General features: G+C 38.4%; 1 protein-coding gene across 1 annotated transcript; it reads left to right on the forward strand.

Moving 5' to 3' along the window:
- Positions 1-8,030: 8,030 nt before the first annotated feature.
- On the forward strand, positions 8,031-9,854 carry LOC143568284 (phospholipase A1-IIgamma-like). The gene is made up of 2 exons (XM_077054471.1): positions 8,031-8,618; positions 9,273-9,854. Exons 1-2 carry the CDS (start codon positions 8,031-8,033, stop codon positions 9,852-9,854), a joined length of 1,170 nt encoding a protein of 389 aa, XP_076910586.1.
- Positions 9,855-19,421: the final 9,567 nt, after the last annotated feature.

Genomic DNA, 19,421 nt, shown 5'->3' on the forward strand with positions numbered 1-19,421 from the left:
CCAGATTCATATGCTTAATGTTTATAAGCTTGATTGAGTTATTGCCTTAGGGGCTGTTTGGCAAGTGCTGAACCATTAAGTGCTGAATGAATAAGAGGCCTGAATGATTAAGAGACTCTGAATCAGTAAGTGTTGTTTGGCTGAACCTCTGAATGACTGTACTGAATGACTATTTTACCCCTCTAAACTATTTCGTGCTGAATGAAATACATATCTTTAGTTAGAGCTCTTAATAACTGTACCAAATGACCAAACTTTCAATATAACCGACCAAAATACATTTTAAAACAAACTTTCAAAAACTTCACATCCATGAACACCAACAAACAAAATGTTCAAACAACAGTGTTTCAACAATCAATCTATCCAAACTTACTAGTAACAATGTCATGAAAGAATTTAAAAATGGTGCTTTTCTTATATAACTCAATAGGGTCTACATGAAAGGGGATTCATAATAGGCATAAAGCTGAATCTAATCAAACAACAAATACCTTAAATAAAAAACAGAAGCAAGTATCTACTTCATAGAAATAAGCTTATCTGACCCGGTAGCTTGTGGAAAAGAAAGAAAAACACAAACATTTGGTGTTTATTGCAATGAACAATTTTATCTCCTTCATGAAAGTGCATGTCGCGGTGAGAGATTTTCTTTCTATATTTTTTTTTGTTTTTGTTTGTGTTTTGACCTGTAATGTTTGCTTAGAACCCGTAAACCAAAAGTCGTACTACTAAAATCTGTGCTGACCCGTAACCTGTAATTTTGATTTCAACTCGTAACCCATAACCTGCAATTAACAAAACACCATTTGCACCCTTTCTTATCGCATAAATAACTCACCAAAGAAACCGGTTACCTCTAATAAGCGGCGGTTGATTCCTTGTTGGTGTACATCTGTCGCAAGCTGAGAAACCCTAGCCGAAATGCCTCCCTCGATAACCATCAACACCACCATTTTTGGATCTATAATCAAATAAAAATTAATATCTATCTTTTTCAATTGCGATGCATTTATAAAAAGCTTATGCTAACCTGTTTAAAAAGTTCGTTTGCAATATAAATAACCTTTTTCATCCATCACCATTAGTACATATTTTCATAATCACCATTTAGAATCATAAAGTAATAATCAAAGTTAAATTTTTAACCATAAAACTTGCTTTAATTTCAAATCAAACAGTTTTGGTCCAGTGGCTGTCACCACAGTTACTGCCTCCATTCCTGCAAATCATCAAACTTTAACTTATAGATACAGCTAGATAGATATAAGACAAACAGAAACTATGAGAGTAAAAGCATAAATTGAATATCAATTAGCCGTCCATAAACCCTAGCTTCTAGACCTAATCGTTCGACCCCTAGAGACTACGAAACAGAAATCGACGTGAGTGGGAAAGCTTAAGAGCAAAAATCGAGTAAGGAAACAATAATCATACCTGTTTGTAATAGGAATCGGGCTGAAATCGAGCAACGATGGTGGTTAGGTCGCCAGAAGAGAAGAAGAAGGAAACAGTGAGCGATGCAAAGGTGTGGGTAATTTGGTCTCTTTTCTATTAACCGATCTTTCATATCTGAATCAGTAAGAGCAGTGTGGAACCATTCAGATGTGAACTTTGACTGAAACAAACAATCTTAAATCTGACCGACTCAGAGTTTACACCCATTCAGACCTCAAACAAACACACCCTTAGTCTTGCTTAATTCTTGATTGATTATTTAAACAATTTGTGTTTTGGATTATTAATCAATACATTATTTGTTTGGTTGTGTTCATCAACATTTAGGGTTTAAGCTCTTGTGTCATTGACTAGTTATCATCAAATATTGGCTCTTAATTGGTTTTAACAAACATAAGTTGGTAATTAGGTAAACCAATTTCAATTGTGCCATCAATTCGATTAGGGTATCGTTTGACATCACAATCCAACTATTATGTTTAGTAAAAACTGCGTAATCAAGATGATTGAATCTGGGATTAAGTTGAATTTCACATTAACCGAACCTAAAATGAATACTTTTCATTAATATTATTTACAAATAATTTTTTAAGTAATTGTTGGTTTTAATTAATCTTTTTTCTAAAAACTGCTTGACATCGTCTGTCCGTCTTAGTTAATTAATTAATTTAGTCATATTAACTTGCACTTTCCTTGAGTCCCTGTGAAGACGACCTTACTTACCCGTACTTATTATAGGTATTTAAGTCTTAAAATTGATTGTTTGAGTAGACCGCGACAACCTACGTCAAAATGGCGCCGTTGCCGGGGACTCAACGCGCTTAGTGCTAGTTTAGTTTAGTTCAAATTAGCATAATTTAGTTTAATTTATAGTTTAATTTCTTTTCTTCGTTGATTTTACGCGGGGTGTGCTTGTTTGGTGTGTGTAGTTAAACTTTTAGGTTGATGCATACGAAATTTGCTCGAGACAAGGAGGTGTTGCAGTTTGATCCTGAGATCGAGAAAGCCGCGAGAAGAAACCGAGCAAAACAGAAAAGGGTGAAACTTCGAGGCCGAAAGAAGAAGAGATGAATCACCAGGAACACAACCCGTACCCGATGCCACCGGTGCTTCAACCCGACAATATTAACCCACCACCACACCAAGAACAACCCATCCCACAAAACCCTCCATTCCATGACTTACCCCCATTTAACCCACCAAACCCGTCACTCAATCAACATGTTAACCAGAATCAAAACCGTAGAGCTCAGAGACAGTACCAGATGAGAGATGATTGTTCCGTGAGATCTGAGCCGCCAAACAATTGGGTAAATTTTGAATTTGAAAGGGTAGCTAATCTGCAGAGACTATTTGATGAGTTTGAGGATGAGGAAGAGATGGAGGATGCTCAAGGGGGTCGGTATTATGGACGACAACAACAACCCCCTCGAAACCGAACACCCGAACCCGTTCAACCACCGAGAAACCGTCGAGCCCAAAAAAGACAAGAGATTCCCGAGCCGCAATTTCCCGAGTACGAGTTTGATGATGGGGTCCCAAGGGCATTCGTTCCACCGCGCGTTCGGGGGGTTCAAAGCCACTTCATTCCATAAGTAGCCACGAACCCGCTTCCCATTGTGATCCCGGTCCGAGAAGAAAGAACGTTTTCAGTAAGACAAAGTAACATGACCGGGATGCCTACTTTTCATGGGAAAGCATCTGAAGAGCCATACTTACACTTGAGTGAATTTAATGCTATTTGTGCCACCATCTCAAGTCAAGGGTTCACTGCCGATGAAGTCAAGCTAGTGGTTTTTCAGTTCAGTCTTAAAAATCTAGCAAAGCAGTGGTTTTTATCGTTGCCGTCAGCGAGTATCTACATGTGGCAAGACCTGGCTCAGCAGTTTTTGGACGAGTATTACACACCACAAAGAACATCCGATGCCCGAACCTCCATCAGTAAGAGAGCAGTGTGGAACCATTCAGATGTGAACTTTGACTGAAACAAACAATCTCAAATCTGGCCGACTCAGACTTTACACCCATTCAGACCTCAAACAAACACACCCTTAGTCTTGCTTAATTCTTGATTGATTATTTAAACAATTTGTGTTTTGGATTATTAATTAATACATTATTTGTTTGGTTGTGTTCATCAACATTTAGGGTTTAATCTCTTGTGTCATTGACTAGTTGTCATCAAATATTGGCTCTTAATTGGTTTTAACAAACATAAGTTGGTAATTAGGTAAACCAAGTTCAATTGTGCCATCAATTCGGTTAGGGTATCGTTTGACATCACAATCCAACTATTAGGTTTAGTAATTACTGCGTAATCAAAATGACTGAATCTGGGATTAAGTTGAATGTCACATTAACCGAACCTAGAATGAATACTTTTCATTAATATTATTTACAAATCATTTTTTAAGTAATTGTTAGTTTTAATTAACCTTTTTCTAAAAACTGCTTGACATCGTCTGTCCGTCTTAGCTAATTAATTAATTTAGTCATATTAAACTTGCACTTTCCTTGAGTCCATGTGGAGACGACCTTACTTACCCGTACTTATTATAGGTATTTAAATCTTAAATTGATTGTTTGAGTAGATCGTGACAGCCTACGTCACGCCCTCTTACAGAGTAGTTTATGAAGTCACATCAATGTTATAGTTTATGTAGTCACATCAATGTGTACAACTAGTCTAGACACTTTGAACAAATTAACCATGCAAATTTAACGTTCATAAAGGCACTTGTATAATTGCGCACACCTCCAACAGTAGAGGTGCACAAATCGGTTTTTTTGAAAAAACCGGTTCGGTTATTAACCGGACCGGTTTTTTTTATCCAGAAAAAAAACCGGTTCGGTTAATAACCGGACCGGTTATTAACCGGTTTTTATTGCTGAAAACTCAAACCGGCCAAACCGGTTTGGACCGGTTTAAAAACCGGTTAGAACCGGTTATTAAACCGGTTTTTTATAACCGGTTTTTAATAACCGGTCTAACCGGTTAACCGGTTTTTTTATTTTTTTATTTTTTTTTATTTTTTTTTATTTTTTTTTTTTTTTTGCTTTAGGGTTTAGGGTTTAGGGTTTCGTTGTTAGCATTCTTTGCTTGGAAGATTAAAAACACATAACTTTCATTTATAGCTTTTACATTAAAAATACAAACATTAAATCGTTATCGCATATTCGTAACTCAAAAATACAAACATTAAAGAATGCTTAGACACGATTACATTAACAAGTTGATGTTTGTTACTCATTTTCTTCGCTACCCGATCCCGAGCTATTCCTTAGGTAATCGTCGTACGCGGCTTCTTCATCGGTCATTGGTTGAATGTGTCCTTGATTGACCTCGTCTTCATACAAGGCCGCCTCATAGTCCATTTCCCCCTCGAGTGAGCGTTGATGTTGTGCCCTGTCTAAAGAGTCCAAGTAATCCTTGTAGCAAATCGACATCTCTACAGCTGCTGGAGTGAGTCGAGTCCTCCTAATCGATATAACCCTGCCAGAAACAGAAAAAGCAGACTCCGAAGCTACCGTGGAAGCTTGGACCGTTAGTAAATCTTTGGCCATGGCGGCGAGGATCGGAAACTCATCCTCCTTACCTCTCCACCAAGCCAGCAAATCAAGACTTCTAAATTCATCCGGAGTCATGTGTTTCACAAAGTTGGTACCACCATACCTTCCAAGTTCACTGCTTGGGGTGTTTACCCTTTGACGTTTACCGGCGTCTTCCCAAATCATGTAGTACATCCCCATTTCAAGGTCGGTTTGGGATTGGGATTGGGCAACAGCTCTTAACGAGTCATGAATTTGGGAAGACGACCCGTGTTTTGTAAGGTAAACATCATACATGTTTGCCAATGTGGTGTTGAAATCATTCTTTAAAGTTTGGCTATAATAGGGGTTTTGATCGTCGTTTAACCCTAGCTCATCACAAATTTTTTCTATTAAAGCTTCAACACCACCAACATTGATGCAAGGGTTTAACGCAGCCGCACAGGTCAAAACAGCGGGTAGTTGTTGAAAATATTTTATAAATTTTTCTTTCATTTTTGCACCCATATCAAAATAAGGTGCACCCCTACAATGAATTTCAGTCAACTTTGTGCACATGACAGCAATTTTTGGTAAAGCAATGGGGCTTGTTGGATAGTAAACCCCGGATAAACTAGTTGTGCAAGATTTAAAAATTTGAAGAACCTCCGTAACGATCTCAATCAATAACCAGTTTCTAGGATCGTACGGTGCACATTTACCCCTACTTGACATTATTTGATGAAACGCAACTAGTGATTCTTTTTGTTGGATGGCTTTCTCAAACATATCACAAGTCGAGTTCCATCTTGTTGGACAATCCCAATTGGGCCCCAACCATTGACAATTAGCTTCATCACAAAATTTTTTGTATCTTGAAAATGTTTTATTGTTGCTAAAAACATCTCGTAACATTCTTTTAAAATTGTTTCTTTGCGTTTCGATCACGTTTAACCCATCTTGCACGGCCAAGTTGATAATATGTGCAATGCATCGGCTATGAAAAAACGCTCCATCACAAATAGGTTTATACTTTAATTTTAAATGGCCAACCGCGGCCGTATTGTTGGACGCGTTATCAAACGATATTGAAAAGATTTTATCTTCAATCTTGTATTGTCGAATGACTTTATCCAAGAGTTTAAAAATATTTCTACCCGTGTGCGGGTAATCAAACAATTGAAACGCAACGGTTCGTTTCATCATTTGCCACGACCGGGGGTCAACCCAATGAGCCGTCACACAAATGTATGAGTCGGGCGAACCATTAGGTACCGACCACACATCCGTTGTTAAGTTCACACCAGTTTGTAAGTTTGAAAAGTATGAAATTAGTTCGGATTTAGCGTTTTTCCATGCTTTAAGCATATCTCTTCTAAGGGTCGAACGACTTACGTGTTGGTAGCGTGGTTGAACATACTTTTGCATCATCTCCGTGAATTGAGGGTTGTCGAAGTGGTTGAAAGGAAGTGATTGTTGAATCACAAAGTTGCCAAACTGTTGACGTACCGCTTCAAGGTCGTACGTAAACACCGTTCCTTGATTCGTCATCTCCGGCTGCGAACTACTTCCGGATTCGTCCTTCAAGACCTTGCAAGAGGGCCTTTCTACATGAGCTCTTAAACTGGAGTTTGCTTCTTTGTTATAAAACTTCAAACAATGTTTGCATCTAGCTTTTTGGGTTCCGTTAGACATTTCGCATAGGTCGAAATGTTGCCAAATATCTTGGTTTCGTTTCGTGGGGATGACCCGAACGACGGTTTCTCCCGTGTTCGAGGCACCCATGTTGACCGATGAAGCAGCACTTTGGGAGGCCATGATAATCGACTACGAATTAAGAGTGGTATACTCGAGTATGAAATAAACGACTACGAAAGAAGAGCGTTTGGAGTTATAATCGCGTATGAAATAAACGTTTAGAGCTTTTGGAGTTGTATAATCAAGTGTGATCTAACCAATACCCAACCTAAACTATATATAGATGTTTGTGGGGGTAAAAAAACCAAAAAAACGGCTAAAAAAACGGGCAAAAAAAAAAAAAAACGGCTATAAAGCCGTTTGGTAACGTTCGAAAACCGGTTTAACCGGTTAACCGGTTATTAAAAAACCGGTTAACCGGTTTTTTTTATAACGGCTATAAACCGGTTATTTTAAAAACCGGTTAACCGGTTTTTTAATAACCGGTTATTAAAAAAAACCGGTTTTTTTTATAACCGGTTATAAAACCGGTTTTGGCTCCAAAAAGTATAACCGATACGTAAACCGGTTACGTAAACCGGTCAAACCGGTTTTTAAAAAAACCGGTTTTTAAAAAACCGGTTTTCCGGTTAACCGCCCAAACCGGTTCCGTAACCGGTTTTTTTGAACACCTCTATCCAACAGTACAAAAAGTACAACCAGAGAAGATGAGCTAATGGTGAATAGGATCAATCTAAAATATTGTAATCATTTGATTCAATTAAGATTTGCTTTCTCATATAAAATGTTGTAATTTAATTAATTAATTCACAACAGAAGGAGTTCAATCAATAAGTATCCAACTCGTAAAAAGTTAAATTTAACTAATTAATTCACAATAGAAGGAATTCAATCAATATGTATTCAACTCGTGAAAATTTAGAACAATTTTAGTGTTCAAGTGAAACTATCTGATCCAACAAATGAGCACAAACACGAAATTTCGTTTGGTAAAGTGTTCTCCAACAAAACCTTATCGGACGAACAGAACTAGGTCTAGTTCGGTTCATTTCATTTACAACCATATCTCTTCGTATATATATTTTTTTAAACAATGGTAATTTTGATATTGAATGATATATTTAGTTGTAACTTTCACATTCCCTAATTTGTCTGGAACAAAAATCCAAAACAGAAGGTAAATGTTGCTACATTCCCAAATCCCAGAGAAGGAAATGACGAAAGACCAAATAACATATCTTTTCTACATTTCCAAACGTTTCATATGTTACGTTGCAATATTCCTTGCTATAAATCACGCTACAACTCCATAAAACAAACCGCGATTGATCCAGTAATTAATAAGCATGGATAACATCGCGAAAAACTGGAAAAACTTAAGCGGAGAGAACCACTGGGAGGGGTCATTAAACCCTCTACCACCTGAGCTCCGAACATATATTAACCACTACGGTGAAATGGCGGAAGCAACTTACGATGCCTACATCAAAACAACCCCGTCAAAGAACGCGGGGAATTGCAAATACGCGCGAAATAATCTGTTGGAGAAGTGTGGGCTTCTTCAAGGCCAACCACTGAACCAATACACAATCACTAAATACATGTATGCCACGTCCGCCGTCGCGCTTCCTGGCGCGTTTGTGACGTCTTCGGCCCCGCAGGCTTGGAGCAAGAAGTCAAACTGGATCGGGTTTATAGGGGTGGCAACGGATGAAGGAAAAAAGGCGTTAGGGAGGAGAGACATCCTTGTTGCATGGAGAGGTACGGTTAATCCCTCGGATATGGTTCATGATTCCGATTTTCTATTGGTTTCGGCTCCGATAATATTTGGGGAAGGCCACAAGGATGACCCAAAAGTGCATGATGGCTGGTACTCCATCTACACTACAAATGATGTCAATACGCGTTACAATAAAACTAGTGCTCGAGACCAGGTACGTGTGTATAACTATTAAAATTTTGTTGACATGCATTTAGGCTTTTCTTTTTTGTTCTGAAACTATTTAAAGTGGTGTTGGAGATGGCAAAGGGTGAATTAGTTTTCAAGATTGTTATATGTTTCCTTTTCTATAACAATATACAAAAATTTAAAAACTACGTTGTTTTGTAGAATTTATTATCAATACAAATTTTACTTAAAAACCTACATTTAAATAAGTTAGTGATCATTAGCCAAAGTGGTAAAGGTGAGACGTACTCCCAAAAACTTAATTTTAAAAAGCTAGGAATGTTTTGTGTTTAAGTCCTAGATATGACAAAAACTAGAAGGTCTTAGACTCTTAGGTTGAACCTTGAGGTTTGTGATGGGTTTCCTCATGAAGGTGGAATGAAGATCGATTATCGAGTGAGTAAGGGGTCTGCCAATTATTCAAATAGATGTAAAAAAAAGACTTTATTTTGAATAGAAATAAATAAAATTTATATCAATGTATGGAAGAAAAAAGTTAAAATCAAAACGTGGTAAGATTTTCTTTTTCTTTTTTTTAATATTTTTGTAACGATCCATTTTAAAGGAAAAAAAGCACCTCCTTATTAAATAAACAACGTTACAGGTTCTCTCACGTTTATTTTTTGTTATAAATGTTTAGGCAATGGAAGAGGTGAAGAAACTAGTCGACAAATACAAGCATGAGGAAATAAGCTTGACATTAAACGGACATAGTATGGGTGCAGCAATTGCAACATTAAACGCTGTTGACATAATCCTTAAGGGACTCAACAAGCCATCATCTCTCCCGCCCAAGGTCTGCCCCGTGACCGTCTTCGGATTTGCCAGCCCTAAAGTAGGAGACTCCGGCTTCCAGAAAGTTTTCAATTCATTGAAGGAGCTTTATTTCCTACGAATTAACAACGTGCCGGATGTGGTTCCAAAATACCCTCTACTCGGATACTCGGATGTCGGGAGTGAGCTTCAGATCGACACTTTAAAGTCTCAATACTTGAAGGGTCCTGGGAACCCCGGAATTTGGCATAACATGGAGGGTTATATGCATGGAGTTGCTGGGGTTCAAACCAGTCTTTTGGGAGGGTTTAAGCTGGAGATTAATCGAGATTTGTCACTCATAAACAAGTTTGGTGATATTTTGGATGATAATATGGTATTCCTGGTTTTTGGTGGGGTGAGAGGAACAACGGAATGGTTCAAAAACAAGATGGAACTTGGGAGTTGAGAGATCATGAAGAAGATAATGATCCCTGAGTGAGTCATATTGCATGTGTTGATGTTGGAATTTGTCGTTTCGTTTTCGTTAATGCTGATATGCAACTACTTATCGTCTGTTGTGTGTTGTAGAACTTGTGATATGCCAAATGATAATGAATAATATATAATAATAACATGATCGTACGGTTTGATATACATGACTTTGTTCCGTTTTTACAATTATTACTATATAATATAATAGAGTTAATAGCCATTTTCGTCCCGTGGTTTGCTACTTTCGCCCCTTCAGTCAAAAGTTTGAAATTTTGTCAATTTAGTCCTTATAGTTTTAAACATTAGTCAATTACGTCCCCCCGTCTAACGGCATCCAACTATGCCGTTAGTTTTAGGGGTATTTTTGTCTTTCTCCTGTTTATTTTTAGTTAATGGTCAGTTTCGTCCCTGTGGTTTGATACTTTTGCTACTTCAGTCCAAAGTTTGAAATTTGTCAATTTTATGTTTAATTTATTCATCTTTTTTTTTGCTACTTTTGCTACTTCAGTCCGTGATGGAATTCATTGGTAAAGTGGTCAGGGTAATTCCCTAAAACCGAACTATATTGAAAAAACTAAAATCGTTTCTCTGATTAATGCATAATAGTTAGGGTTTAGAGATTAACATATCGTAGCAAACATCTGGGACGAAATCAACATCAGGAGGTCGAATATCCCGTATTTCCATGTTTGCTCAAGAAATCGATGCACTAAATTGCATGTGTGTTCTTCAAATCGTGGTATTGTTCTTGAATTCGTCGAATTCAACCCTAGAATTGTAGTCGATATGAAGAATTCAAGAACAACACCACGATTTGAAGAACACACATACGATCTAGTGTATCGATTTCTTGAGCAAACATGGAAATGCGGGATATTCGACCTCCTGATGTTGATTTCGACCAAGATGTTTGCTACTATATGTTAATATCTAAACCGTAACTATTATGCATTAACCAAATAAACGATTTTAGTTTTGTCGGTATAGTACGGTTTTAGGGAATTATCTTGACCACTTTACCAATGAATTCAACTATGGGGGAGAGTTTAGAAAATGCCTAGAAACTAAATACGATGGGGTATGATTATTGTTATCGACAGAGTAAACGTAAACCTGTTTTGGTCGATGCTTAATGGTTTTGGGCTTGGATTATGCTCTTAAGGGCTATAGACAAAAAAAAAATCTGAATAAATTAAACATAAAACTGAAAAAAATTCAAACTTTGGACTAAAGTAGCAAAAGTATCAAACCACAAGGACGAAACTGAGGATTAACTAAAAATAAACAGGAGAAAGACAAAAATACCCCTTAAACTAACGGCATAGTTGAATGCCGTTAGACGAGAGGACGTAATTGGCTAACGTTTAAAACTATAAGGACTAAATTGAAAAAAATTCAAACTTTGGACTGAAGTGGCGAAAGTAGCAAACCACAGGGACGAAAATGGACATTAACTCAATAAAATAATTGTAAAGTTTGGTGCCGCTTGTCATCTATTGGTCCAAGTGGCATAACACCGTTGGCCACACCAAATTTTATGTTTTAGTTACGATATCGTAACAAACATAACCGAAATCGATCAAATTCGCGTGGACTTACCGTCATAATATTCAGGACCGACAACGCTTGAGTTTTACTCAACACCCAAGATTTACCGAATCACCTTCTCAACGCTCGGGACTGATAACACTTAGTTTTTACCTGTGCTGGGGTTTCATTGATTTTTTAGTTCTGGTGCCGTAGCGAACGTGTCCAAAACCGACCGGATTTGTGTCGACTTACCGCCGCAAGGCGCACCAACAACGTTGCTTTAAATATTTTGTTTTTTATATATTAACTAGTTATTATATTTTTTAAATTACAAGTTTTTCATCTAAGGAATTTCTAAGTTTCTACAGTTTCGTTTTATGTCTCCTTTACGTTTTGTGCTTATTCAGTTATTTGTTTATCTTTTGTAACTTACACGTGTGTATAGACCTGGTGTCTATGTTGACTCCCCTCCACTATATCCTAAAGAATAACTTCTCTTTTATGTTTAGGTATATGTGCTCTCTAATTTAGAAAGCCTTGTTGGCCGTTACTTAACTCTAGTCACACTATGCTGTTTTAACTGGACTCATACTGACTTCAGAGTTTGGCTTGGACTTTTCCTCTGGAAACTATACCGCCGGCTGCTGCTTGACAGTCATAGTGTCACCATAAGAGCAGAACTCTCTGGTGTAACACACGATGGGACGAAAACCAGTGTGGGCTTGGGATTCGAACTAACAACCTCGCAATGCCTAGCTCAAATCCTTCATATCAATATCCACCCAAAATAACACAAGTGGATATCGAACTTGCGCCTCCACCGGAGAACCAAGATTTACTATAGCCTCCACCATATCTCTATGTATAAGTAGTATTATTCATATCTTTCTTTCCATGTGTTACCGTTTGCCTTCCACTTTCTTGATAGCCAGAACCAAACAACCTCGTCGTTTATCAATCGGAACGACCATAACGTGGATTTTTCGTTCTTTATCATCTTCTCAAAGATTAGTCTTCCTCTCTAAGATTACATTAATATTTTTATGAGAGGGTTTTACTAACTAGTTACTGCATTTTAGTACAATCAGTTGATGCATCCTTAATTAATTCCACCTATGGTAGGTTTTAACACTGTAGTTTCCTTTTCAAAGCAACGAAGAACCAAATGCTTTCCATCCTAACGCAACCAAATGACTCAATCATACGTGAACACCATTGAGGTGGTAGAGGTATAGAATTCGGGGGGATGGGGTGTGGTCGAATCGGCTTACCTGATCAAAATTATATGCAATGAGGTGGACGTAGTGAATTTCTTCCTCTTTTAAACTATTCAACCTGATTAAATCCTTAAATTTGTTAGGGTTTTTTTTCCTACTTCTTTGTAACTTCGTGCTTTTGGTTTGACGGTTCAGATTCATGCTCATAAGGTGCTTGATGAAATGTCTATACTTTATTTTGGCATGATTATGTTACTTCTTAGTAGAAGGTTTGCCATTAGGAGAACAATTGCCATTAGGAGAACAAATGGTTATGTGATGGTGAAAGAGAGACAAATGATTTATTCTATGACCATATACGTACATATTATTTTCAAATATCTCCCCCATGAAACAGGAACAGACATAGTTAACCTTTGCAATAACTCACTAGGAATGTATGATCCACACAATGGGCTTGATATAAATTTTGTCTTGCTTTTAGGTAATTCTTTGGTAATGGACAGGGATAGGAAAATGGGCTGCTAAAGGGTTGAATAGGTGGTTAAAACAGGGTTGATAAGAGAGTTTGTATATAATTTATTGGCGTGGCAACTTATGTTGCAGCTATTGTGCGAACCTAATTTTAGGGTTATGTTTAATTTTTCAGAACATTTATGGTTCAACTTTCTTCTTTTCATAACGTTAGTCACCAGCTCTTCTGTCTATCGTTTGACTTCAGCTTTTATTCGTGTCATTTGTTGATTTGATCGGCATAATGTGTACATTCCAAGTTTAATTCGCTTCCATTTTGGGGCTTTTGATGTGTTTCTATATTAAATCTTATGTTGGTGAGAATTGAACTCACTACATTGCTTTCAAAATGCCTGAGGCTTACTAACTCTACTAAGATGAATTGATATTAACTTATCTTTTTCTTAATGGGAAAGTGAATACGGTGTTGTTAGCCGTTTAACCTTACACGCCACACTAGTCAAAACTATGAGTTATTGTTTTGGTCAAAAATTGACAATGGTAATTTCGTAACCAAATTAGTAATCGGGACTAGGTGCTTGTATAAAGTGAACGTAAAAGTGCTTGAACACAAGGATTTGTTGCGAGGAAAAAACCCGTTATCCTTAGGATAACAAGCAAAAAACCCCGAGCGGTGAAAACTATCACCATCGATTTATTAATAACAAAGGTGATTACAATGGTGGAGCTCAAACTTGATCGTGATTACAGAGAATGCGAGTACTAGTAAGTCTCGTGTGTCTAGAGTATGTGTTATGATCCGGTTTTGAGCTCTATTTATACAAAAATAAAAAGCTAACAATATGGCCTATAATTTAGGAAACTTTGGAATGATTCCAATTAGCCGTTAAATCTGTTAATCAGCACATTTCCTTATTGACTACGTTCTAATAACAGCAAGTGCGAGTTCTCGGGTGATCAAGCAACCGTCTTTGACCTGGTAAACATGGAAAGTAGCAAAGATCGTGTTAGTTATATAATGTAATTAGGATACCTGTTACCTTGGAGGATACCGCATCCTGAATCTACTCTGAACATAACCTTTGCTGAGGATACTGAAAATCCGTGCCCTAACAATTGTCCCCAAATTTTAACAGCTGTAGATAAGGATTACAGCTGTAAAATTTTTGAATTTTGAATTTCAAATCTTGCGCGGTGGATATTTAATACACGCGTCAGCCGTTTTAACTACTCGCCAAACCCTAGGTAATCTTTATAATTACCCGGATAATTAAAATTTTATCTCATCTTCATCTTCAGGTAACTTCTTTCTTCCTTCTTTTCCTTATCTTCGTGCAATCATGAGTCCGAAGCTTCATGATTCTGGCATTAAGGATTTTGTTTCCCAAAATCTTCTTGCCAATCCTGTGAATGAGATATGTACGTTCAATAATAATGATATTGAGTGTTTACGATCCCGAGGCTGCTTCCCTCCGGGAACTGTTTTCCGCTCCTTTGATCCAGCTATCTTATCTGATCTTATCTCTAAGACCTAGATTTGTTTTCCGTTTTTTCCATTAAAGATTGGCTTTACTTACCCTTTTCCAACCCTTACCACTGAGTTTTTTACCAGAACCGGGCTTAGTTTTATCCAAACCATGCCGATGGTTTGGAGGACCTTGTTTGTCTTGGAGAGACTAATCGCCGATCGTGCTTTGGATCTCACCCTTTCTGAGCTTACCTCCGTCTATGACCTTCGTAGTCACGGATCCTCAAGATACCTTCTCAAAACCAGATCTGGCCGAACCCCATTAGTTTTGAAGAACACCCAAAACAACGACCAATGGAAGAAGCAATTCTTTTTTATTAGGAGAGACTCGCTTCAGAATCCTAAAAACTTCCCACATCTTTGGGTGACTAAAAGTAGGATGCGTTGTCTTGAAACTGTATGTTGTTATTCTTGTGAGTGACATATTTTTATCTTATCTTATCATAGCCTTGAAGTTCTTCGAAATCACTCCTCCTGGCAAAGAAGCTGAGAACAAGCTAAATTCTTTCTATCTCATAGGCGAGGAAGAAAAATCGTTTCTTTTTCAGTCTGGTCACCAAGAATCATCTCCGTCCGTGAGCTCCGTTATGTCTGGTAAGGGACAATGAAATGTTAGTATAAATATTTTAAGGATTAGAGATACTGACCTGTACACTTGTAGGTAAATTTGCTTCAGCCTTTGCTTTGGATGACATTGACAGCATGGTCTCTACTCATAGTACCAAGAAAAAAGAAGTTGCCCCTGCCTCCTTACCAAAACCTGAGAGTAGTCGCGCCAAGGTTTCAAAAAAGAGAAAAACCCAGGAAGCATCTGATTCTTTTCCGACCTGTAATCTAGAGTTTAACAAGTTATACCTTCTGCCAGTATCCTCATATTCTCGAAATAATATATGCTGAGGAAAGTTTGTTTTGGACAGGGTTTGGAACAGCTATCCTCCTGCTTTAATGATCTTCATTATGAGCTTCTTGATTCCAACACTTGCATAGCTGAGATGCTGAAGATTGCAACTGTCAAAACCAATCTTATTGACAAGCAGACCAAGGAAATTTAGGAGTTGAAGCAGGAACTCTCGATGGCCAACGAGGAACTCGTACACCAAGAAGCGGATCGTCTGGCACAGATCCAAGAGGTTACTGAGGGTGCGAAGAGGTCTGCGGCTATTTCCATCTTCCAATCTCAGCTTAAGATGGCCAGGGAGGCAATAGATGCCGGTGTTGACACCTCTTTCTGGGATGTGGCTGCTTGGGAGAAGGTTTTAGCTGAGCTCATTGGTGAGGATACGGAGAATATTGGTCCCAATGGCGTGGTGAAGACTGCGGAGGAGGCAGTGGATGAGGCGACCAAGGGAACGGTGAAGACGGTTGGTGACAAGGTGCAATTGGGTGATGATGGCGGTAAAGAAAAAGCCTGAGCCCAATTTTTATGTTTGTGTTTGTGGTTCAATGTTGGGTTGTGATGGTTGATGAACAATTTACTTTCTCTTGTCTTGAACAATAGTATGCTTAGGATATTAGGATACATGGGTGGAGGGATCTTGACTTTCCAAGACAAAGCCCATGTAATCTTAACTTTTGAACATCTGGCAGTACTTGGGTGGAGGGATCTTGGTTTGTCAAGATGAAACCCGGGTATTGCCTTTCTAGTTTCCTGCGCTTTGTGATTAGTAACGATATAATCTTTTGGTTTAACCATTGTGTTCTGCATGTATGTCATTTTTAGATAATTTACCAGAATAATTTTTGACCAGAATATGTTTATGGAATATTTTCATCTTTTTGAGATTAGATATCTTGAAGATAAAGTATCTTGAGGATATACTTCTTGTATTTTAACAGTTATATTCCAGGAAAATCTATCTTTTAATAAAAACACCTTGAGGATAATGTATAAAATATCTCAAAGATTATATAATTTTAGAAAACACGTATTTGAGATATCTTTGGTACAAGATATCTTAGGGATAACATATCCTCATGTCTTGAGTGAATTATCACAATCAAACCAAAAGATCATACCTTGAAATATGAATTGTATAATAAAACTAAGTGTAAAGAGTACCTTTTTAGAGATTATTTATAAATCTGATAGGCTTACACGTGATGTCCCCAATTGTTGACTTTTTTAAGTGTCAAGCTTCTAGGATGTTGTTGAATTAAAAACAACTTAGTAATCTTCTTAGTAATCTGTCGGAACAAAGTTAGATAATTTTGGCGACAAGGCCCATTAACTGGTGATAAAGCCTTTTTACTGGCGACTAGGCTTTTTAACTGGCGATAAAGCCTTTTTACTGGCGACTAGGCCTTTTAACTTGTGATAAAGCCTTTTTACTGGTGACTAGGCCTTTACTTAAGAGACATGAAGATGTCTAAGCTTGAGATAAAACTGGGGAAGGTCCCAAACGTATGGGCATGATTATGCCAAAAGTTTAGATAACACGAAATTGTTATAAACTTTAGATAACATGAAAATGTTATAAACCGTTTTTGTGACACGTCTGCCACTTATCTTAAGGATTCGGTATATAGCCAACAATAGACGGATTGTCAGCTGGTCTTGTCAGCCTGCCTCGAACTATACCCGAATCATCGTGCGCTCCAGGCGTCGTTAGAAAGGTGAAGACCTTTAAGCCATTTGAGAAATCCGGGATATCATATTCGTGCGCCCCTGGCGTTCGTTGGAAAGGTGAAGACCTTTAAACCTTGAGGGATATCAGGGATATCATATTCGTTTGGGAGGTGATCAGCCTCTGACTGTTGTCGAAATAACATATCCTTAGGATAACTGCAAAACACTAAGCTCTTGATGAGGGATGGGTGTTAGCCAAGCTAACACCCCTCCGATACTTAAGTCATTAAACTTGATTTGGAGATAATAAAGTTCAAGGAATGTAAAAATAGATGAGGGAACTTACCTTTATCCTAAGGATACCAACATACCAGTTAAGTATACTAACAGAAATATGCCTTGAGGTGGATAGCATTCCAAGCTCTTGGTATAGGAATACCTTCCATAGTGATTAGCCAGTAGGCCCCTTTTTCGGCTACGGCTTCGATCAAGTAAGGCCTTCCCATTTAGGAGCTAGCTTTCCCTCTGTTGGGTTAGTGGTATTCTAGAATGCCTTTCTTAATACCATATCTCCTATCTGGAACCTTCGAATCCTGATATTCTTGTTGTAGGACTTGGCTATTCTTTGTTGGTATGCTGTCATTCTGATTCTGGCGAGATCCCTGAGTTCATCGTGGTATCCAGGTCTTCGGTAAGGTTTTGTTTGTTGGACTCAGTATCCTGGATGCTGGTTCTTGTTGTGGGGATCACCATCTCTGTAGGGATAACAGCTTCGGCCCCAAACACCAAGGAGAAAGGTGTTTGTCCCGTTGCATTTTTTAATGTGGTTCTATCAGCCCAAAGAACAAATGGTAGTTCTTCTGCCCATTTTCCTTTCTTGGATCCCAATTTCTTCTTCAGATTGTTGATGATGATCTTGTTACTGGATTCTGCTTGACCATTAGCTTGAGGATGTACTGGAGTTGAGGTTACCATCTTGATTCCCCAACTTTCACAAAATTTGGCTGTTCTTCTACCAATGAATTGTGATCCATTGTCACAAACAATCTCTGCCGGGATACCAAACCCTGTCAGGATGTTGCGTTTGATGAATGAGATCACATCCTTTTCTTTCATTTGGACAAATGCTTCTGCTTCGATCCATTTGGAGAAGTAATCTGTCATGGCTAGCATAAAGACTTTTCCACCAGGAGCCTTGGGCAGCTTTCCCACAATGTCCATTCCCGACTCGCTCAAGAATCTTGAATGGGCCTACGAAACGGGGAGCTAGTTTTCCTTTTTTTCCAAAACGAACAACTCCTTTCCAAGGGGATACCTTGAGAAGGACGAGATCATCGACATTTAATTCGATCGGTTTTCGCCGTTTGTCGGCATAGCTCTTTTGTCGACTTCTAGCGGCAAGTAGGTTCTTGCGAATTTGGTCGATACAGTCGGTGGCTTCTTGGACCATTTCGGGTCCGGTAATTTGAGCTTCCCCGATTTCGTTCCAACTAATCGGGGAACGATATTTGCGACCGTAGAGAGCTTCGAAAGGAGGCATACCGATGCTAGAATGGAAACTGTTATTGTAAGAGAATTCAATGTAAGGAATGTGAGAATCCCATTTCCCACCGAAATCGAGTACACACGCTCGAAGCATGTCCTCAAGTGCTTGAATCGTACGTTCGGATTGTCCATCCGTTTGAGGATGATAAGCGGTGCTAAGATCAAGACGAGTTCCCAAGGTTTCTTGAAGTGATCGCCAAAAATGAGACGTGAATCGAGCATCGCGATCGGAGATGATAGTCAAAGGTAAACCGTGGCGACACACGATTTCGCGAACGTAAATTTGTGCAAGTTGCTCAACGGAGTATTTTTCTCGAATTGGAATAAAGTGAGCGGACTTGGTTAATCGGTCAATAATCACCCAAATGCTATCGTTGCCTTTTTGTGTAGTGGGTAGTTTCATTATAAAGTCCATAGCAATGTCTTCCCATTTCCATATGGGGATTGGTGGTTGCTCGAGTAACCCAAAGGGTTTTTGATGTTCGGCTTTGACTTTAGAGCAAGTAAGACATTTCGAAACGTACGTTGCTACGTCTTTCTTCATACCCGACCACCAAAAGGTAGAACGAAGATCGAAATACATTTTATCCGCACCGGGATGTACAGAATATCGTGACTTGTGAGCTTCATCGAGTATGCAAGTACGAAGGTCATCACGATCGGGAACCCATAAACGATTGA

Source organism: Bidens hawaiensis, unplaced genomic scaffold, assembly GCF_021521415.1.
Source record: "Bidens hawaiensis isolate Kalapana, Puna unplaced genomic scaffold, B.hawaiensis_p1.1 tig00023874_1, whole genome shotgun sequence".
NCBI lineage: Eukaryota > Viridiplantae > Streptophyta > Magnoliopsida > Asterales > Asteraceae > Bidens > Bidens hawaiensis.